General features: G+C 40.7%; 1 protein-coding gene across 1 annotated transcript in view; it reads left to right on the forward strand.

Annotated features, from left to right (window-relative positions):
• The window catches only part of GRK5 (G protein-coupled receptor kinase 5), a 336,045-nt gene that overhangs the window by 284,608 nt on the left and 31,055 nt on the right, over nt 1–20,382 (forward strand). Inside the window, exons 8-12 of the mRNA XM_044665627.1 lie at nt 3,551–3,691; nt 7,060–7,250; nt 10,116–10,153; nt 13,489–13,578; nt 15,666–15,874. Coding sequence (XP_044521562.1) covers nt 3,551–3,691; nt 7,060–7,250; nt 10,116–10,153; nt 13,489–13,578; nt 15,666–15,874 — 669 coding nt within the window. The remainder of the gene's footprint in view (nt 1–3,550; nt 3,692–7,059; nt 7,251–10,115; nt 10,154–13,488; nt 13,579–15,665; nt 15,875–20,382) is intronic.

The raw sequence follows: 20,382 nt of genomic DNA on the forward strand, positions 1-20,382 counted from the left end.
GGCCTCAGACACTTACCAACTGTGTGACCCTGGGCAAGTCACTTAACCCTGTTTGCCTCATTTTCTTCATCTGTAAAATGAGCTGGAGAAGGAAACGGCAAACCACTCCAGTATCTCTGCCAAGAAGACCACAAATGGGGTCACAAAGAGTTGAACATGGTGGAAACACAACTGAAAAACAAGAAAGAGAGGATTATGTTGATGATGAGGGTGGGAAAGAAAGCTAATTTTTCAGCAACCACAGATGCCTGTCCCCTTATATAAATCAAATAGCCACAGGAGTTTCCATTTTAAGAGAATAGAAAGGGGGAATATCAATGTAAAAAAGCAATGAAGGGAACAAAATAGGAAGAATGCAGGCATGTAGTAAGATGGTCAGTTTTACAAGTGGATGAGACAGGTAGGTAGCTGCTGATATGGTGGATCTGGGAAGGAACCCTCCATCATTGCCTTTCCTGCAAGTTGACTAATGGTTGAAATTCCACACTTGGAATTTTATTCCTTTGGCTTATAGGCTTTGATACTTCTTTATAGCTCCCTGGGCATATAGAAAATATTTGAGATTTTCTCAGTCATTTATGCTGTAACTAATCAAATTCTTTCCTAATAATAGGTTTGGCTGAGGGAAAAGAAAAGGACATGAGAAATTAATAACAGCTGAGGGAATAGGGAAGAAGGAAGTAAATGGGGAAAGGAAGTCTAGGTAGGGTAGGGGGACCAAAGATAAATGTTGCCTATCTTACTAATTATTGGCTAGCTGGCCTACAGGGTCTTAGCCATAGTCTATGTATATAGTCTACACAGAAGTACAATATTGATAAATCCTTGCTTGTTGAATTGCTAACAACCTAAGGTATCCCCAAACTCTGCATAAGAAACCTTGATTCTAAGACACTTGGAAAACTTTCTCAAATCAAACATGAGTCTTCTTGTATATGGTTGGTCTTCTGGAGGTTATATCTTGACTGTCAAAGAGTGAAAAGAGCATTAAATGTGCAATTGGAGGACCTCAAATTAAATCCTGTTTCTAACCCTTACTATCTTGTTGGCTTTCTGGCTTCAGTTTTCTTCCTTGTCAGATGATGGGACTAGGCAAGATCTTCAGTGTTCTTTCCAAGTCTAATAATGGGGGCAGAGTCAAGATTTTGGTGAACTCAAGGCAAGGACTCACCTGAGGCCTCCCAAATTCCCCTCCAAATAATTAAAAAATAATTAAATTAAAAATAATGCCTCAAAACGAATCAACGAAAGGACAGTGTGAAACAATTTTCTAGCCTGAGATACCTTAGAAAGCCAGTAGGAAAGGGCTGTCTCACTGCAGTGAGAGTGGAGCACAGTCTACTGCAGGCTTTGGGAACAACTCAATCAGGTCACCCTAGTTTCTAGAGCTCACAGCCTATGGACAGTAAAGGGGTATGGCAAGGATGTTATAGGAGACCTTTGCTGGAACTGGGTTCAGGACTCTGTTGTATTGCCCATATGTAGTGCTGGGTCATAGCTCCAGAGTGAGGAGGAACAGTTGTAAGATTAAGGATCCAGGATGCAGTTCCAGGTTCGAAAAGAATGCTTGTTATCATTCACAGACAATGCTTCCTCCATGTTGGGATTAAAGCCCAACTTTAACATAAAGTTAAAGTTAAAAAAAATAGGCTGAAAAAATGAGTAAACAAAAAATGGCCTGATTAGAGAAAGTTATTATGATGACAGGAAAGATCAAAACAAACTCAGAAGAAGATAACAACAAGCCCCACTACTAAAAGAGATGTGAAAGAGTTTTTGCAGTGGAAGGAGAAATAGGGGGAGCAGACAACATGTGAACTTTACTGTTATTGGAATTGGGTCAAAGAGGAAATAACGTGCAAACTCAGTTGGGTATAGAAATCTATCTTACCCTAGAGGGAAGTAGGAGGGGAAAAGGGATAAGAGAAAGGGAAGGATGTTTGACAAAAGGGAGGGTAGATTGGAGGAGGTAGTGATCAGAAGCAAAACACTTTTGAGAAAGGTCAGAGTGAAAGAAGGGAGAGCGAGAGAAGGATAAACAGGAGGAAATAGGATGGAGGGAAATGCAAAGTAATCATAATTATGAAAAATTTTGTAGCAGTTTCTCTGATAAAGGCCTCATATCTCAAATATATAGAGAATGGAATCAAATTTATTAAGAATACAAGTTGTTTACTAACTGATAAATAGTCAAAGGACATTATGAATAGGCAATTTTCAGATGAATAAATAAAAACTCTCTATAGGCAAATAAAAATGTTCCAAATCACTATTAATTAGAGAAATACATACCAAAACAACTCTGAGATATCACCTCACACCTGTCAAATTGGCTAATATGACAGAAAAGGAAAATGACAAATGCTGGAAGGGATGTGGGAAAATTGGGACACTAAAGCACTACTGGAGTTGTGAACTGATCCAGACATTCTGGAAAGCAATTTGGAATTATGCCCAAAGGGTTATAAAATTGCATATCTTTGACCCAGCAATACCACTATGAGGTCTATATCCCAAAGAGATTTTATTTGTTTACTTATTTTTTAAACACTTACCTTCTGTCTTAGGATCAATACTATGTATTGGTTCCAAAGTAGAAGAGTAGTAAAGTCTAGGGTTAAGTGACTTGCCCAGGGTCACATAGCTAGGAAATGTCTGAGGCCATATTTGAACCCAGGAACTCCTTTCTCTGGGCCTGGCTCTCAATTCACTGAGCCACCGACCTGCCCCTGACAAAGAGTGGAAAAAGACCTACTTGTACAAAAATATTTGTAACAGCTCTTTTTTATAGTGTCAAAAAATTGGAAATTGAGGAGATGCCCATTGATTAGGAAATGACTGAAAAAGTTGTGGTATATGATTGTATACTGTTGTGCAATAAGAGATGATGAGAATTGGATACTTTCAGAAAAACCTGAAAGACTTACTTGAACTGATACAAAGTGAAATGAGTAGAATCAATAGAGCAATTTACACAGTAACAGCAATAAGGTATGATAATCAACTGTGAATGACTTAGCTATTCTCAGCAATACAGTGATCCAAGACAACTCCAAAGGACTCATGATGAAAAATGCTATTCACTTCCAGAAAGAAAAAAAAAACTGATGGAATCCAAATGCAGATCAAAGCATACTTTGTTTTTACTTTCTTTCTTTTTTGGGGGGAGGGGGAGGTCTTCTTCCACAAGATGACTAATATGGAAATGTTTTGCATAACTGCACATGTATTACATATATATGCATATATCAAATTGCATGCCTTCTCAATGAATGGGGAGAGAAGGGAAAGAGAGAATTTGGAACTTTAAAAAAATTAATGAATACTAAACATTGTTTTTATATGTCATGGGAAAAATATTTAAAAGAAAATTTTAAAAAGAAAATCCCAATCTGTACCTGGTATTTAAATCAAATTATGCTCAACAGTAGACCATTAACATAGTTCCCTTCCCTTCCTCTATCTAAAGGACCCTTTCTGCAAAACCCCAGAGTCTGATTAATTGTCTTTTCTCTTTTGCTTCTAATTGTCTTTTCTCTTTTGTTTCTAGGTCTGTGCTTGTCAGGTTCGGGCTACAGGTAAAATGTATGCCTGTAAGCGGCTGGAGAAGAAGAGGATAAAGAAGAGGAAAGGAGAATCCATGGCTCTCAATGAGAAGCAGATTTTAGAAAAAGTCAACAGCCAGTTTGTTGTGAGTATTGAGTATAATCCAGGCTGGGCAAAAATGACGGATAGTAACTCTAACTCCAACTATAAATAAATCACACTAAATGTAGTAAAAAGTTTAGGCCCCTTCTCTACCCAGAGAACATAAAACCCAGACTTATTTTTCCTCCCTAGAATAGTGTTATGGTTCCAGAAGGGAACCTTAGATATCAACAAATTACAAATCAATTATTTTATACGTAAGGAAACTGTAGCCTAGAATGGGCAAGTCACCTGCCTGAGATCACAGAGCTAGCAAATGGCAGACCCCCGGTTCAGTATGCTTCCCATTACATTGCACTGATCTTCCTAATGAGCTCCCAGAGGACAGAAACTCTATCTTCTCTTTCCTTTCAACCAATCAGCCAATCACCAAGAATTCATTAAGCATCCACTATGTGCCAAATACCTTACCCCATACTGGAGTAACAAATACAATGAATAAAACAAATCCATTTCCCAAGAGGGAGCTTTGAAATCTTGAGTCCAGTATCCTTTGCATATCAGACTCTTGCTAAATATCATTGATTGAAGTATCCCAAAGTTTGCTTAACAAATTCCTGTCTTCAATCCCTAGGACTTGATTGAAATATTGTGTTTTCTAATGAGTCTTAAGTGAGTGTGCTAAATTTTCATTGAGGACATTAGGATGAAAAGATACATTTCTGATTGTTGCTAAAAATTAGCTGTCTTTCTACTGTAGATTTAAAGTATTGCCTTATTATGAACATAGGTAGTAGAATAGATACTTCATAGGGATATATCTAGAGAGGGCAGGATAATTTAGCCCAGTATCTGCCTCCTGGGTGGAGCTCATCACCTGAAGCTATGAATGAATGGATACTTGCTCTTTGTCCACCACAACAGTAAGAAAAGAACCCCAAACTTCCCTAAATACTTAGGGACAGCCCAATGATGCTGCAAACCCCTGTATCCCTACTTTTTTTATACCATGAAGTCCCCTAGAAATAAAAAAAAAATAGGGATAAGGGATAAAAACCAACCCTTCTCATAATTGTGAGTGTGCTTAATGCTTCCCTTCCCACTGAAAGAATATAAGCTTTTTGAGGACAGGGAACATTTCATTTTTGCTTTTGTATTCCCAGAATCTAGTATAGTGCCCAGTAAATAAGAGGAACATAATAAACACTTTCTGATTGATTGATAGAAGTTGGGGACTAGCAAAGGAACTGGAACCTGTTAGAGTCATGATCTTTTCTACTGGTCTATTAGACAGAGGTAAGGAAAATCTCCAAAAGTGTGATTAAGGGTTCAACTATGAGGGCTAAGTTTCTTTCTTCCTGTGATATTTCTTGACTTTGTCCAAGTAGATTGGTTATTAAAGGCTCTCAGAGACATCATTTGAAGATGTTTGGTCACATGAACTTAGGAACTAACATTCTGGCCACGATCCATTCTAGAATCAATGACTATGATTTCAATCTTTTTTTTTTTTAATTTCTCCTGTTGTTCTCTGAAGGAGTTCATGTCATAAACTGTATTTGAAGGGGAGATAGTTTTAGACTCTTTAAGGCTAACATAGCCTAGATAGCATTTGGAAAGATGACAAAAATCAGGGTTCTTGAGGTGTCATTCAACAAGCATTTCATCGAATAAGTACTCATTGAGTACCTGTTGCATGCACTTTGTTGGGTGATGTTGGGGACGCAAAGACAAAAGTAAAAATATTCTTGCCCTCAAAGAGACTGGGGCAGGGTGTGTGTGTGTTGATAATAGGTACATCAGTAAGTTAATGTTAAATATATATATATATATGCATATATACATATATAAAGTATAGCATAATTTTAAAGATCTGGAAAGTTATTATGTAGAACATGCTAGTTGAGCTGAGCACAGTCAGGAATTCTAAGAGGTGCAGAGGGAAGGAGAGATTGCCTATCAGACATGGGAGACATTGTGTACCAAGTCACTGAAGTATGTTTAACACCAAGTAGGTCCATTTAGCTATAAAGTGTCCACACCAACGATTCAGATGATGTCAATAGCACAGTTGACTGTGACACCTTTCTCTGAGAACCATAAGCTATTGCCCAGGAAATAAAATCCCCTTTTGGAAGATATATTCTTATCCTTGGCTACGATGCCCATCACAGTGCTATCTTTCCTAATGGTATTGCCTTTAGAAGGTGAGACTTTATTCTGAATATCCTGTTGGGGAAGTGGCAGATATTTGCTTGTTCCTGAGAAGTTCATGACCCAGGTTCTTTAACAACTCATCCATCTCTTTCCAGTATTACTGGCACAGAGAATCCCAACCAGTTATGGAAATCATGGCATTCGCTGTAGCTTACCTCCTTTTTTTGGAGGTAGGGTCACCCACAGGAGAAGAGAGAGCCACTGAAATACAACTGGCCCCAGCATGGAGAATTCCTTTCCCTCAATCTTTTCACTGTCCTTTAGGGATAGATACCTTTTTCCTTCAGGACTTCTGCTGCATGCTATTAGTGATGTTTATCTTCTAATATTGCATCTTGTGATCAAGTTATACTTTGATATTCCTTGTTGCCAGTGTTAAAATGCTTAGGGAGAAAGGGAAAAGTAGGGAAAGGAAGGACCCCACCTCATGTGACCTGCCCCCAAACCCTAAGCCTAGCTCCAGATAGTCCTGATGACAAAGAGATTGCTTGGTCATTAAATAGCCAAACACATCATGGTATCTCTCCCAAATGAATTAGATATTAGGGGCTCTACCTCCCATGACAGCCAGGCTTGGACTGAATTGATGTGTCCTAAACTGCTTATTTAGAGCAGTAGTTCCCAAAAGTCTCCAGGCTATAGTCTACTTGAGAAGCTCCAGAAGACCCCACCCCACCCACTAGCACTTGCTAGAGCAAAAACATAAAGCGAAAATCCTCACGAGAAGGGAAGACACTGAAAGAAAAGCCTGACGCAGCTTCCGAGGAGATGCCAGGAAAACAGTGCCTGGTTTGGATTAACTTGTCTTGGGCAAAGACTTCCTTCCGGTCAGAAACAAACAGCGTAGCTACAATCCTGGTAGAAGTACAAATGAGCCAAAGTCCCAGCTCCTCTGGAGTACCCTTGTGGTTTGCACTTGGAGACCCACTGAATGAGAGGAAATAAGTCAATCCAGGAATTCTGCCTCATTTCCACCCTTTTGGAGAAATAGAGTTTGACCCTAGCCACTGAGCAACATGGCAGGGGTCAAAGGGAGGCCAGCTGGTTTCCAGGGAGTATCATTTAGCTATCACCACTGCTTCCCCTTTCCCCCTCAACTTTAAGGGTTGTTGTTTGTTTGTTTTTTCAAAGAAAAGAGGAAACAGGCCTGTCTGTCTTCGTTATGCCACAATGGTTTTCCCAATCTATTCCCAGGTCAACTTAGCCTATGCCTATGAAACAAAGGATGCATTGTGCTTAGTTCTGACCATCATGAATGGGGGTGACCTGAAGTTCCACATCTACAACATGGGAAACCCAGGCTTCGAGGAGGAGAGAGCCTTGTTTTATGCAGCAGAGATCCTTTGTGGCTTGGAAGACCTTCACAGGGAAAATACTGTGTACAGGTGAGCAGGGACATGAACTACCAAATGCCAGAGCTGGATAGGATATTAGAGGTCAACTCATGCAACCCCTTCATTTCATAGAGGGTGAGAGGAGGGGTGGTAGAGGGGAAGTGACTTGGCCAAGGCCACCCAGTCCCCAATGCAGTGATCTTTCTACCCCACTGCCTCCCTACTGGTGGTCTATAAGACAACAGGAACCACAGGATAAAGTATGATTCTCATTCATTCTCCCTCCCATCACTTCTAGTGGGTGATAGATTCCTTGCCACCATTTTAACTGGTCTCATGAACCAAGTTAATCCAGGATCTTCAGTTAACCCAGGAGTTATTGCTATATGGGTAGGTAGGTTGGTGAAGGCTTAGACACAAATCCTCCCTGGAAAATTCCTGGAAATTTGCTCAGTAGGTTCCCAGAAAGCTTGGTCTCAAAAAGGAGAATGAATCCATCCCCTAACTGGTATGTGCGCTTGTCCACAAAGGTTGTTTTTTTTTTAATTGTTTGTATGAGGAAGGCTGGAATAAGGAGAAGAATGAAAGCAAAATTCATAAAACAGTATTTCCTAAGTTGCCTTCTATAACCAAGAGAGGGTCTCCTCTTCCTGGCTCTGCCCACTACCCCAGGGCCCACTCAAGCTTCATCCCTGCTTTCTAGCAATGATAATGCCAAGCTGATGAAAGCCTCTGGGCTATTTCTCCGGGGGGAGAGAGAAGCAGCCAAGAGGGTGTCAAATAAAAATCATCCTGTGATTTCCTGGGTGCACTCTCTCCCAGACTCCCTTCTCCTCACCCCTGGCCTTCCAGCGGCCCTCGGCCCCACGTACTTTCCTGGGTTTGTTTGACAAGGAGGCCGGGTACAAAAGTGTTCTCGTGTGGAGTTTATCTTGTGGGGTCAAGAAGGTTTTGAAAACAAGCAGGAATGCTCTCAGAGGCACACACTTTCCCCAGCACCATCTCCACTCTTCTGTTTTGGCTTTGTTTTCATTGAGGTGAAAAGAGAACCAGTCAGAAAAATTTCCCTGAGGGTTGAAAGAAGAAACTCTTGCTCACTTACCTATTCCTTTTAAAATAAACATTCCACAAAACCACAGGCTGTTGGAGCTGGAAGGGACCCTCATTCCCACCTACAGATCACTCTGGTGAGAAAGAACAATGCTAGCCATATCCTCCCTCTAATAATCAACTGGAGAGGGACTTCTGGCATGTGAATATTAGGATTGGTGTCCACCAGTCTTCAGAAAGTTCCAAAAGTGCACTTGTGCCATTCTAACCTTTAAGTGATGGTCTGGTTTCATTTGTATATTTTTTTACCCTTACTTTCCATCTTAAAATCAATACTGTGTATTGGTTCCAAGGCAGAAGAGTGGTAAGGGCAAGGCAATGGGGTTAAGTGACTTGCTCAGGGTCACAGAGCTAGGAAGTGTCTGTGGTCAGATTTGAACCCAGGACCTCCCATCTCTAGGTCTGGCTCTCTTAGTCCACTGAGCTACCCAATTGCCTCCTGTTTTATTCCTCTTAAAGAAATGACATAGTCTTTAAAAACAAACTATAAACACCAGGATCACCAAACGCAATTTTAATGGACCAACATCCCCCCTTGAGGATAGCTGCTTCAGTCAAACAGTCCATTTGGTTGAAAACAGTAGTTTCCAACGCAGATAGAATATTGAGATTGTTAACAGGTTCACAGATTCATCTGTGAAATGTTATCAAAATTGTTTGCTTTTAAAGCAAGGATTATTTATCCTTCTCTTAGAGGTGAGAACATTAGGAATCAGAGAAGACAAATAATGCGATGGAGGTTCTACAGTTTAAGTGGCAGAGCTGGGACTCCTAGAACCCAAGCCTCTTGAACCAAGCTCAGCACATTCTCTGCCACCTCACAATGTCTCCAAAATATACATTTACCAGCAGCTAAAAAATGTTTTTAAAAAATATTAGAAACCGTATTTTTTTCTCCCCTACCCCTAGTCTACTAACCGGTGAAGTATCTTTTTTCTTTTCTTTTTTTCTTTTTTTTTTTTTTTTTAAATAAAACCCTTACCTTCCATCTTAGAATCAATACTGCATATTGGTTCCAAGACAGAAGAGTGGTAAGGGCTAGGCAATGGGGGTTAAGTGACTTTCCAAGGCCTCACGGGGAGCACTGAAGTTTCTTTCAGTGATAGTCAAGGAAAGATGAGCTTAAAGGTCAAGATAGAAGATTCATGCTACCTACATCTTTCCCTTTCTGGCCTTCCTTTTCTTCAAACTAAACCTAGAACTGGCTACCCTTCTATTTATTTAGGCCACTATACTCTTCAAAAGATGTTTTCTTCTTGATGTTATCCATTCTTTCCTTAGCCATTCCAACCATCATTTTCCCCACAATTCAAAGTTGGTGATTTGGCCCTCTAGGAATCCTCTTGATGCTGATCTCAGACTGTTTTGAAAACAGGGGTCTTTATCAACCTCCAAAGACTCCATTCCACCTCTGTCTACGTAGACCTGAAGCTGAAGTCTCCTCATCAAATGAAGTACTCAGAGTCTTGGACAAAGACCAGAAACTGGTCCTTAACCAGCCTCCTTCCCACCCTGTGCCACTAGCTCGAGGGCAGGAAGATGCCTTTGGCAAAGGCTAATGTTTGTTCACTGGATTAATACAAAAAACCAAGATAAACCTGGGGTGTGGTAGTTGCATAGAGAGACCAGCAGACCAGAGCCAAGAGAACAGGAAAGAAAGTGCTTTTGTCTCCACCAAGTCCTGGTTGATCCAAATAGGGTACAGCTGGGTTATCATACCTGCATAGCCAGTCTTGCTTGGGACAATGACGTGCTTCTGCCCTCCAAAATGCCCTCCCTCAAATGTCTCTTATCTTTCCCTTTCAGAGATTTGAAACCAGAAAATATCCTGTTAGACGATTACGGTAAGTCAGGGAGTGGCTTTGGAGATTCTTTTCTTCTCTGGTAGTTTAAGCCTTACTGGTCCTGTGGCCCAAAGAACCTTGAAGAGAATAAGCTTTCACAGGTTTGGCATGGATTGACTGGGAGGCTCTGGCAAGAGTTACCCATCATCCTCCAATTCTACAGGGTACCTTGTACTAGATAAACATCTAGCATTGGAAAAGGACCCCTTCCCCCATTCCCCTCTCCACACACATACACAGGGATTTGCAAATACAAGTTCTAAGCTAAAAGTCCTAGTCTTATTTCATTCTCATTGTTTTCCTTTGATATCACCTAAGTAGATCAAGGAGCCATCATATTATTGATATGGAAACTTCTGCTCCCTTTGAGGTCACAACTAGTCCATAACTTATAGTTTCAGAAAGTTGCTAAGGAAAAATGAATAATATGGCAAGTGATAACATTTGTACAACCCAGTGGAATTGCTTGTCGGCTCTGGGTAGCTGGGAGGAGGGAAGGGGGGAAGGAAAGAAAATGAATCATGTTAGACATGGAAAAATATTTAAAAAAAAAATAAATAAAAAGTTAAAAAAAAAGTTGCTGAGGTTCCAAAAATGGCTAGTGAATATCAGAGGTAGGATCTGAATCCTTGTCTGACTCCAATAGTATTCTATCCACCTTGCCATAATATTCCTTATTATTAATGATGATAGGTAACAATTTAAACTCTTTAACTCTGAGGGCCAAATGATTCCTTCTGTTTGTATCATGTTATAATTTTTTAAAATTAATTTAAGAAAAATTAATGAGCATTTCTTTTCTTTTCTTACATCCTCCATCCTTTAGCCATTCAGAAAGGGTGGGGGGAGCTCTCATAACAAATATTCATGTCAAGCAAAGCAAATTCCAGTATCGACTGTGTCCAATAACCTATGTTTCATTTGGCAAATTGAGTCTGTCTCCTTCCTGTCAAAGGGTGGGCAGCATGCATCTTCATTGTTCCTCTGGAATCATGGTTGATAATTTTGCTTTGTAATTTTCAAAATTCTTTTAGGTATATTACTTCATTAGATCCTAACAATAGTCCTCTTTGGTAAGTTAGTTATTAGTCTCCTCATTTGGCAAATGGAGAAACTGAAGCTCAGAGAGACCTCCATGAGGTCACCCAGTGAATCTGGTGAAAATAGTACTGGAATCCATCTCCACTGTCTATCAGCAGGGATAGACAAGCCAAGTCTGGTTGCGCCAATATAGGACTTGAGGGATAAGTGAGGAAGAAGGGCCAAAGAAGAAAAGTTCTAGAAAGATGAGCAGCAATCAATGAGATTTCAGTATTGGCAGTAGAAAGCAAAGGACTTTTCTTGGCCTTATCTAGTGCTTCCTTATTGAGGATTATCCCCTAGTGGCCATTATTTTATTCCCTAGTGGTCATTTGGTCCATCTGCCTCATTTTAAAGATAGGAAAATGGAAACTAAATCAGTGATATAATTTTTTTTCAAGACCACTTAGAGAGTGAAAGGTAGAACTAGGGTTCTTTCTACTGTACCATATTATTTCTTTGTCATTTGCCAAGACCCCAGTGAGCTGATCTGTTAGAAGAAGTCTTGGGTCACATGAGCTTCTCTTGAGGGTAACACCCACAAGGGTATTTTCTTTTCTTGACTCCTATTAATCTAGATATTGCTGCCTATCATGGATTTCCCCATCCCTAGTTTGAAGGTATATTCCCAAGCCTGTTAATCCAGTTTTCCACCCGTTGTGAGGGAGCCTGAGAGAAGGGCTGAGAACATAAAAATTCAGGAAGCTCTTTTCTTTTAATCTGGGTTAAACATCAATCATCTTGGTTAGAATTCTCAGAATCAAGCCATGAGAGTGACCCAGTGCTGTGAGTGGGAAACTGGTGTGATGTGGGCAACTGACCCTGACCGTGGTGGTGTCCATGTGTGTGGGATCAGGTTGTTGCCAGGACACGGGTTGGCCCTTGGTGAATTACAAATGAGCTTTCTCAGGAGCAAGGTCTTTTCCACGTTTTTTGTTCATTCCTGGGCTATGATGTCTTCTAATTGGATCCCCCAGACTTTTCCAGGCCAGATGCAAATTTTCCTTTCTTCTTTCTCGAAGAGAAAAAAATAAACAGTCACTCTAAAAAGGGCAGGGGTGGTAGTTGTTACTCAGATCAGTTTATAATTTTTCCCCTTAAGCAAATTTTTATAAAATGTCAGGAAAATTTCACATGTTTCCCATGAAGGAATCTGCCAAACCAAAAATCAGACAGAGCCTTCTCAGTTCAGTACTTCCTAGAATCATAGAATGTTAGTGGGGGACATGCTCACTGGCTTCATATGTTGGAGGATTGGTCATGCAGAAGAGGAGGCAACTTGTTTTGCTTTGACCTGGAGGGCAGACAACTAGGGTCAATGGAGAGAAGTTACAGAGAGATGGATTTTGTCTAGGTCCAAAATAATTCAATCGACATTTGTTAAATGCTTACTATGTACAAGGCACTGTACTAGGTAGCCTGTTTTAAAGAGAAAAAACAAATAAACCTTATTATCAAAGCTCTCCCAGAGTAGAATGAGCTGCTTTGAGCTAGGCAGTGACATTGGAAGTCTTGAGTTTAAGCTAGTTAAGCAGTTTTCAGGAAATTGTAGGAAGGGATCCCAATCATATCTACCTTAACTTGGAGTCCTAGATTGGGAGATGCAAGAGGTTTTAGAGTCCACCCCTCTCCTTTGACAGATGAGGAAATGGGAGACTTTCTTTAAGATTCCATCATTTTTTCTGAGAGCTAGAAGTTGATCTTTGAGATGATCTATTTCAAATCCCTTCTTTTTCAGATAAAAAAACCCAAGACCCCTTTGTCCTAGGTAACACAACCATTCAATGGAACAGGAGACTAGAAATCAAGTCTTTTGAATCTGAGTACTTTTGCATTTTCTACTACCCAACACTGCCCCGTCCTCAAATCAGTTTGCCCAGATAATTTTTGAGGCAAATGGAAGCATTCAAACTGTATATGGAATTTTTTATCTTAAAGACTAATCTCACATTTACATAGTGCTTTAATTTCAAAGCATTTCCTCATCAAATCTTCACAACAACTATTCTATAAGGTTGTTGGGACTCTGTTGTCCCCATATTAAAGATAAGAAAACCAAGGCACAAAGATTTTAGGTGACTCATCCAAGATCACACAATAAATTAGAAGAAGAACAGAGAATAGGATTTTGTCTCTGTACTTCCAATCAGACAACTTTCCATTAGACTGTGCTGCTCTAAAATGTACTATTGACCACTTCTTCCCTTTAACTGTCTGTATTGAATGAAATATCACACGCCCTTCCTTTTCCATAGGACATATCAGAATATCTGATCTGGGTCTAGCTGTGAAGATTCCTGAAGGAGACTTGATCCGGGGCAGGGTAGGAACAGTAGGATATATGGGTAAGTAACCTGATTACCTGTGTCTTCTCTTCATCCTGTTTCTTGGAAAGGCAATGAGTCCCACCCAGAGGAAGCAGTTGGGTAGGAAGGGAGCATTTAGTCATCAGAGTCCCAGGGAATTCAATGGAGTTCCGGGTTAGAGCAAATTTCTTCTACCATCCTCTTCCTCTTTGCTCTAGCTTCCTCTTCCTTGGAATTGCTAATGAGTCCCCCTGTGTCATTAAATCTGGGAATTATTCATGGAAGCATGGAATACCAAACACCCTCTCTTGTTTGTGGCTAGACTTACCCTAGGTGGGTACCCATGCCCAAACCAGAAGTTCCAAAAAGGGGGGTGGGGGCAGCTGGGTAGCTCAGTGGATTGAGTGCCAGGCCTAGAGATGGGAGGTCCTAGATTCAAATCTGACCTCAGATACTTCCCAGCTACGTGACCCTGGGCAAGTCACTTCACCCCCATTGCCTACCCTTACCACTCTTCTGCCTTGGAACCAATACACAGTATTGACTCCAAGACAGAAGGTAAGGGTTTAAAAAAAAATTGTTTTTAATTAAAAAAAAAAAAGAAGTTCCAAAAACCAAGAGAGAACAACTTCATGAATTCTAAGCCATCTAGAGAATCATGTACCAGACCCCGCCCCAAACCTCACAAACCTGAAAGCCTTGCTATAAAAACAAAACAAAATAAAAAACAGCAAAAACATTTACCAAGATATAATATGTGTGTCTATATATACATATATTATATAGTACATAATATATTATAATGCATATGTTACATAATACATCCTATATATATATATATATACACACATATACTACATGTACTATATATTTATATATAGTATGTGAGTGTATGTGTGTATACATGCCATGTCTGTGTACATATGCAGAGGGGTGCTGGAGCCAGCTCAAACTGGTTCAAGAGAGACAATTGTTAGCTTTTCAGAGTGAGCATTTGTTCCTTGGAAGCTGGCGATCACTACACATCAGGGCTTGATTTATCGTTTTGTTGATCATCTGGACTTAAGAAAGTGTTAGAAAAAATATTAATAATGCAGATTAAGCTTAAAAGTGTGTTGTGCATTTTTTCCCTAGAGCTGATAATTAAATATTTATCAGAACACCCCTACACATAAATACTTAAATGCCTTGATTCACGTGGAAGAATCTCTATGTGTCTGCATGACCATATGCCTTTGTTCACTTGGCATATTTATCTTTATGTGCCCATGCGTACACACGTGTGTATGGCATAGATGCCTGCATTTTCACTTATACATGTGCATGTAACACAGGTGCCTTTCCTATGCGCACACATGTGTGTATTATGCCCATGTCTGTGTTTAATTTTACCAGGTGTGTACACACACCTGTGCCTGTATACCTGGGTCTCTGTTCACAGGTATGTGCATCTGCATCTGCTTTCTTATGCTTCAAATACACACATGTGTGCCCCTTTGAACAAATCTATGCCTATGTCTCTTCATTTTTTTTTTCTTTTTAAACCCTTGTACTTCAGTATATTGTCTCATAGGTGGAAGATTGGTAAGGGTGGGCAATGGGGGTCAAGTGACTTGCCCAGGGTCACACAGCTATGTCTGTTCATTCTTATCCAGCCCTGCTTGCATCTGGGCTCGTGCCTGGATATCTCTGCTTCCACAAAAGTACAGAACACCTTTGTGTTCTCGAGTGTCTATAAACCTGCAGACGATTTCATGTATGTACGTACATGGTATGCTATGTGACATCTGTATTTCTTGCACCTTGATGATGCATCTATGAGATGCTCTTCCTAGGAAAGAGACAATCAAAGCTAACTGGAGGACCCTCGTGAAGATTAAGAAAAGGGATGAGGTTGTGGACTCTTATAAAAAGAGGCACGCACGCTTTTCATCTCGGTCACGGACTGCTCGGGAGGCATTTTCCCAGACTGTCCTTTAGGCCGCCCTCTCTTGGGTTCTCCATCCTGTGCCTCTTATGAAATGGAGCTCACAAAGGGTAGTGGCCTACCTTGGGCGGACGGGCTCGATTATTCTTGTGGTCGTCAAATGATCCTTCCCGATCTTTGCTCCCTCCTCTTCTTTCAGCCCCAGAAGTCCTGAACAACCAGAGGTATGGGCTGAGTCCAGACTACTGGGGCCTGGGCTGCCTCATTTTTGAGATGATTGCTGGACAGTCGCCCTTCCGAGGGAGGAAAGAGAAAGTGAAGCGTGAAGAGGTGGACAGGAGAGTCCTAGAGACAGAAGAGGTGTACTCTCACAAGTTCTCCGACGAAGCCAAGTCCATTTGTAAAATGGTAAGTACCCGAGCCTTCATTCCTCAAAATCTCCTTGCCAGATACACTTGGAATGAAGAGGAAGACGAGGAAGATCCAGCCTGGCCCCCGTCCCATAATCTCTCAAACAAAGTAAATACTAAAAACCTGTACTATGTAGGGCGCTGGTAAGGATAGATATAGAAAACAAAATTATACACACATGTAGATATACACACATATATATAATAAATAGATAAAAGATTGATAAGACATATATAGCACTTTGGGGATGCAGAAAAGTTAAAAACATTATTGATATAAGTGTATAGATATATGCATATATAATAAATAGATAAAAGATAAGATATATATAGCACTATTGGGGATACAGAAAAATTAAAAACATTATTGATATGTATATAGATATACACAAATATAATAAATAGATAAAAGATAGATAAAACATATATAGCATTGTTGAGAATACAGAAGAGTAAAAGATATATACTATATAGATATACACATATAATATATCTTTTATGTGCAGTATACATAGTATATATATAGCATATATCTTTTATGTATAATATACATAGTATATGTAAAAGATACATCACATGTATAGACAGAACATATCTTTTATTTATTTATGTATACATATCTTTTACTTTTGTGCTCTCTCTCTCTCTCTGCATGTATAGATATATACAGAGATAGATATAGTTCCTTATACTTAAATTAGTAGATAAAACACTGGACTTGGGGTCAGGAAAACCTGGGTTCTAATCTTGCCTAACTAACTAACTAACTGTGGAACTCTGAGCAACTCCCTTGTACTACTCTACAAAGTCAGATGGGTTGTGAGCTATGGTTTAGCAGAGGGAGTTTCCATGCTGGGAGTACACTATACCAGCAAATCACAGATCTCTCAAGAATTGTGTATGGTCCCTGCTCTCAGGAGGTTTACAGTTTTGTTGTGAAGACACGACTAATACACCTGAAATAAGAGTGAATGATAGAGGAGCTGGGTGACTCAGTGGATTGAGAGCCAGGCATAGAGATAGAAGGTCCTGGATTCAAAGATGACCTCAGACACTTCCTAACAGTATGACTCTGGGAAAGTCATTTAACTCCCCAGTGCCTAGCCCTTACCACTCTTCTGCCTTGGAACCAATGCACAGTAGTGATTCTAAGATGGAAAATGTAAAGGTTTGGTTTGTTGTTGTTGTTGTTGTTTTTAAAGAGTGAATGTTAGAAGATTAAACCTAATTAAGTGCTAGATTGTGTGATACAGACTTAGCGCTGTGCCTGGCACATAGTAGATACTTAATAAATTGATTAAATTGAAAAAATATTAGCAAGGACTGGGGTAGTTATGAAAATCTTCCTGGAGGGAGGTATGAAGGGAATCCAAGAAGACATTCCGGGTGAGCAGAAAACTAAAAGGAAGGTAAAGAAACAGGAACTGTAGATGAGAATTTTAGACTAATAGAGACCCCAGATAATTATGGGACAGGTAAAAACAGGTAGCCTAAAGCATGGGCAGTCAGGAATGCCTTATAATTTGCATTATCACACTGGTGTGTATTCATGAGAGAATACAAGCTCTGTTCAGAACCTGCTTTTTTATGGAATTTTTCTCCTACCCAAATTGTCTCAAAATGGGGATTCCTGAAAGGCAGAGGAAAGCTCTCTTGAGGTCTCTTTCCCTCCCCTCATATCCCCCCTTCCTTCTTCTTCTCTGCCAGAGTCCCGGGGAGACTGCTCTGCTTGTCAGGATCAGGCCAGGGAGGGAGGGTTCCAAGATGTTGGTTCTATCACACTAGCTGGCTTGACCTTGTTGACGGCTCAGGCAGCCGGGGACAGGAGACGTGGGAACTTGGGCCAGCGACATCTTTTTTCCTTTCTCCTCTCTGCCGATTCAATACCAAAAGAAAGTCCCAGGTACTAGGAGGAAGTTTCATCCTCTAAAAACACCGGAGCAAAAAGTAGATACTACTGAATCCTTCCACACGACTCGGCGTCCCCCTTGCCACTCTTAAGGGATGGCTGGCAGCAGAGGGCGGGAGCCGATACATTTCCAGTTTGGATCGCAGCATCCGCCATGGCCAAATGCCGCAGGTTCAGTGAAAGAGCTGGGACAGCGAGGAAATCAGCTGGACTAGAAAGCAAGGCTCATATTAACGAGCCATAAGGTGGGGTCAGACTCTTTGATGGGCCTTGAAGGCCAAGCTGCGGAGTTTCGATTTCATGGAGAAGAAAAGAGGGAAACACAGAGTGTTGTTAAGTTTGGAGCAGCCCAAGGAAAAGGGAGAAGCCTGTTGTAGAGAAAGGACAGGTTCCTCCGTGCCTAGCCCCTAGGGGGTGTTTTCAAAAAATAGGACAAGCCTTCCTGCCCTGGTCAGTTGGTAGCCTCAGAGGGCTTCGCGTTTGCTTCCCACGCCTGGCTCCCCGGCTCCCTGGGCTTTTTTTGCATCGTGGCCCCGCTCTGGGCCTTCCTCTTTCTAGTGACAGGAGCAGCTGTGCTGGCAGCTGGCCACAGCAGGCGGCTCTCTAACTCGGGCCACATGGAGGCAGGAAGGGCCAGAGCCCCGAGCCCTGTTTGCGCTGCCTTGGGAGACTTCCTTTCCCTCCAAACTGCCTGCACCTGGAGAGGGATGACGTTTAAAACGCTGAAATCTTTTGGTGGGGCCCCTCGTCTTTCTTTTTTTTCTTCCTCTCATTCTTTTTATTTCGGTTTTCTCAAATTCTGAGAGAACTCAGAAGGAGAGCTCTGAACTTCCTTCGTAGACTCATAAAATGTCTAATCGGGGGCAGAGCCCATTTAGTGCAAACTCCACCCCACCACCACCCATTTTATAGATGAGGTTACTGAGGCCCAGAGAAATGAAGGCCAGCTCCGAGGACCAGACATTGTTCACTCCAGCCAAACCATGCTAGAGTTGGAAAGGTTGGAAAGGAAACAACCCCCATGCTGTGGGTTTTTTTTTTTTTAAGGTATCAGATTTCTGTTGAATGGAATCATGTAAACTCAACATGGAGAGGGACAGATCTGTTCCAACCTTGCACCTCATGCAGAAATGTCCTCCACAGCATCCCTAAAAAATGGCCAGCCAACCCCTGTATCAAAGTATTCTCTTATAGGCCTGGGTTGTCAAATCATGCGCTATAGGAGAAAGCAGAATATATATACATATGTAATTATTTATATATATGTAGTTTTATATAGACACTATTAAAATAGATGTGCGTTTATAGCTAGTATATAAATCAGCCAACATAAGGATTCCAATTTATAAAGTATATTATTTTATCACATTTTAAAAATTATTTTTTAAATTTTTTTTATTACAAACCCTTATCTTCCATCTTAGAATCAATACTATGTATTGGTGCTAAGGCAGAAGAGCAGTAAGGGTGATGTAGGCATTGGAAGTTAAATGACTTGCCCAGGGTCACACAGCTAGGAAGTGTCTAAGGCCAGATTTGAACCTAGACCTGGCTCTCAGGCCACTGAGCTCCCCAGCTACCTCCTATTTTATCTCATTTTAGCATCATAAAAACTTTAAGTTACACAATATAATTTTTTAAAACCCTCATCTTAACCCCCATTGTCTACCTCTTATCGCTCTTAGAACCAATATACACTATTAATTCCAAGATGGAAGGTAAGGTTTAAAAATAAAAAACAACCCTATTTTCTATCTTAGACTCAATACTGTGGCAGAAGAGTGGTAAGGGCTAGGCAATGAGGATTAAGTGACTTGTTCAGGGTCACACAGCTAAGAATTATCTGAGGCCATATTTGATCCCAGGACCTCTTGTCTTCAGGCCTGGCTCTCTATCCAGTGGGCCAACTAGCTGCTCCCCCCACCCCATAGTATAGTTATTATTATCCCTATTTTACAGTTGAGAAAACTAAGGCATAGAGAGGTTAAGTGACTTCTTCAAGGTCATACAGAAGAGCGAGGCTTTGAATACAGCAAGCCTTCGGACTACAAATCCAGCTTTCTTTCCACTACAACATCACTCTTTCTATAAATACAAACATCATTCGATCTACCCAGAGCCTAAGAAAAACCAAGATAAGGCAAAGGGATAGGATTGGAGGATGATACCAATACAACTTAGGTCACTTGAATGGAAACATAATTATAGAATCATGAAATGGGAAGGTCACCTAGTCCACCCTCTACCTAACTGACAATCTCCTCTGTAACAACCCCTCTGGGGACATTCAGACTCTACTGGAAGACAGTGAAGGGAAGCCTTCTTCAGTGACTAGTGATTCATTTATAGACAGGAAGACCCAAGTTCAAAGCCCTGGGAAAGTTATCCTCTGGAGATAACGATAGTATCTAGTATTGCATGAGGTTGTTGTGGGGATCAAATTGAAAGAGGGAGACAGAGAGACAGAAAGAGAGACAGAGAGAGACAGAGAGAGACAGAGGAAGAGTGGGAGAGAAGAAAGAAAGAAAGAAAGAAAGAAAGAAAGAAAGAAAGAAAGAAAGAAAGAAAGAAAGAAAGAAAGAAAGAAAGAAAGAAAG

Source organism: Gracilinanus agilis, chromosome 2 (assembly GCF_016433145.1).
Source record: "Gracilinanus agilis isolate LMUSP501 chromosome 2, AgileGrace, whole genome shotgun sequence".
NCBI classification, from domain to species: Eukaryota; Metazoa; Chordata; class Mammalia; order Didelphimorphia; family Didelphidae; genus Gracilinanus; species Gracilinanus agilis.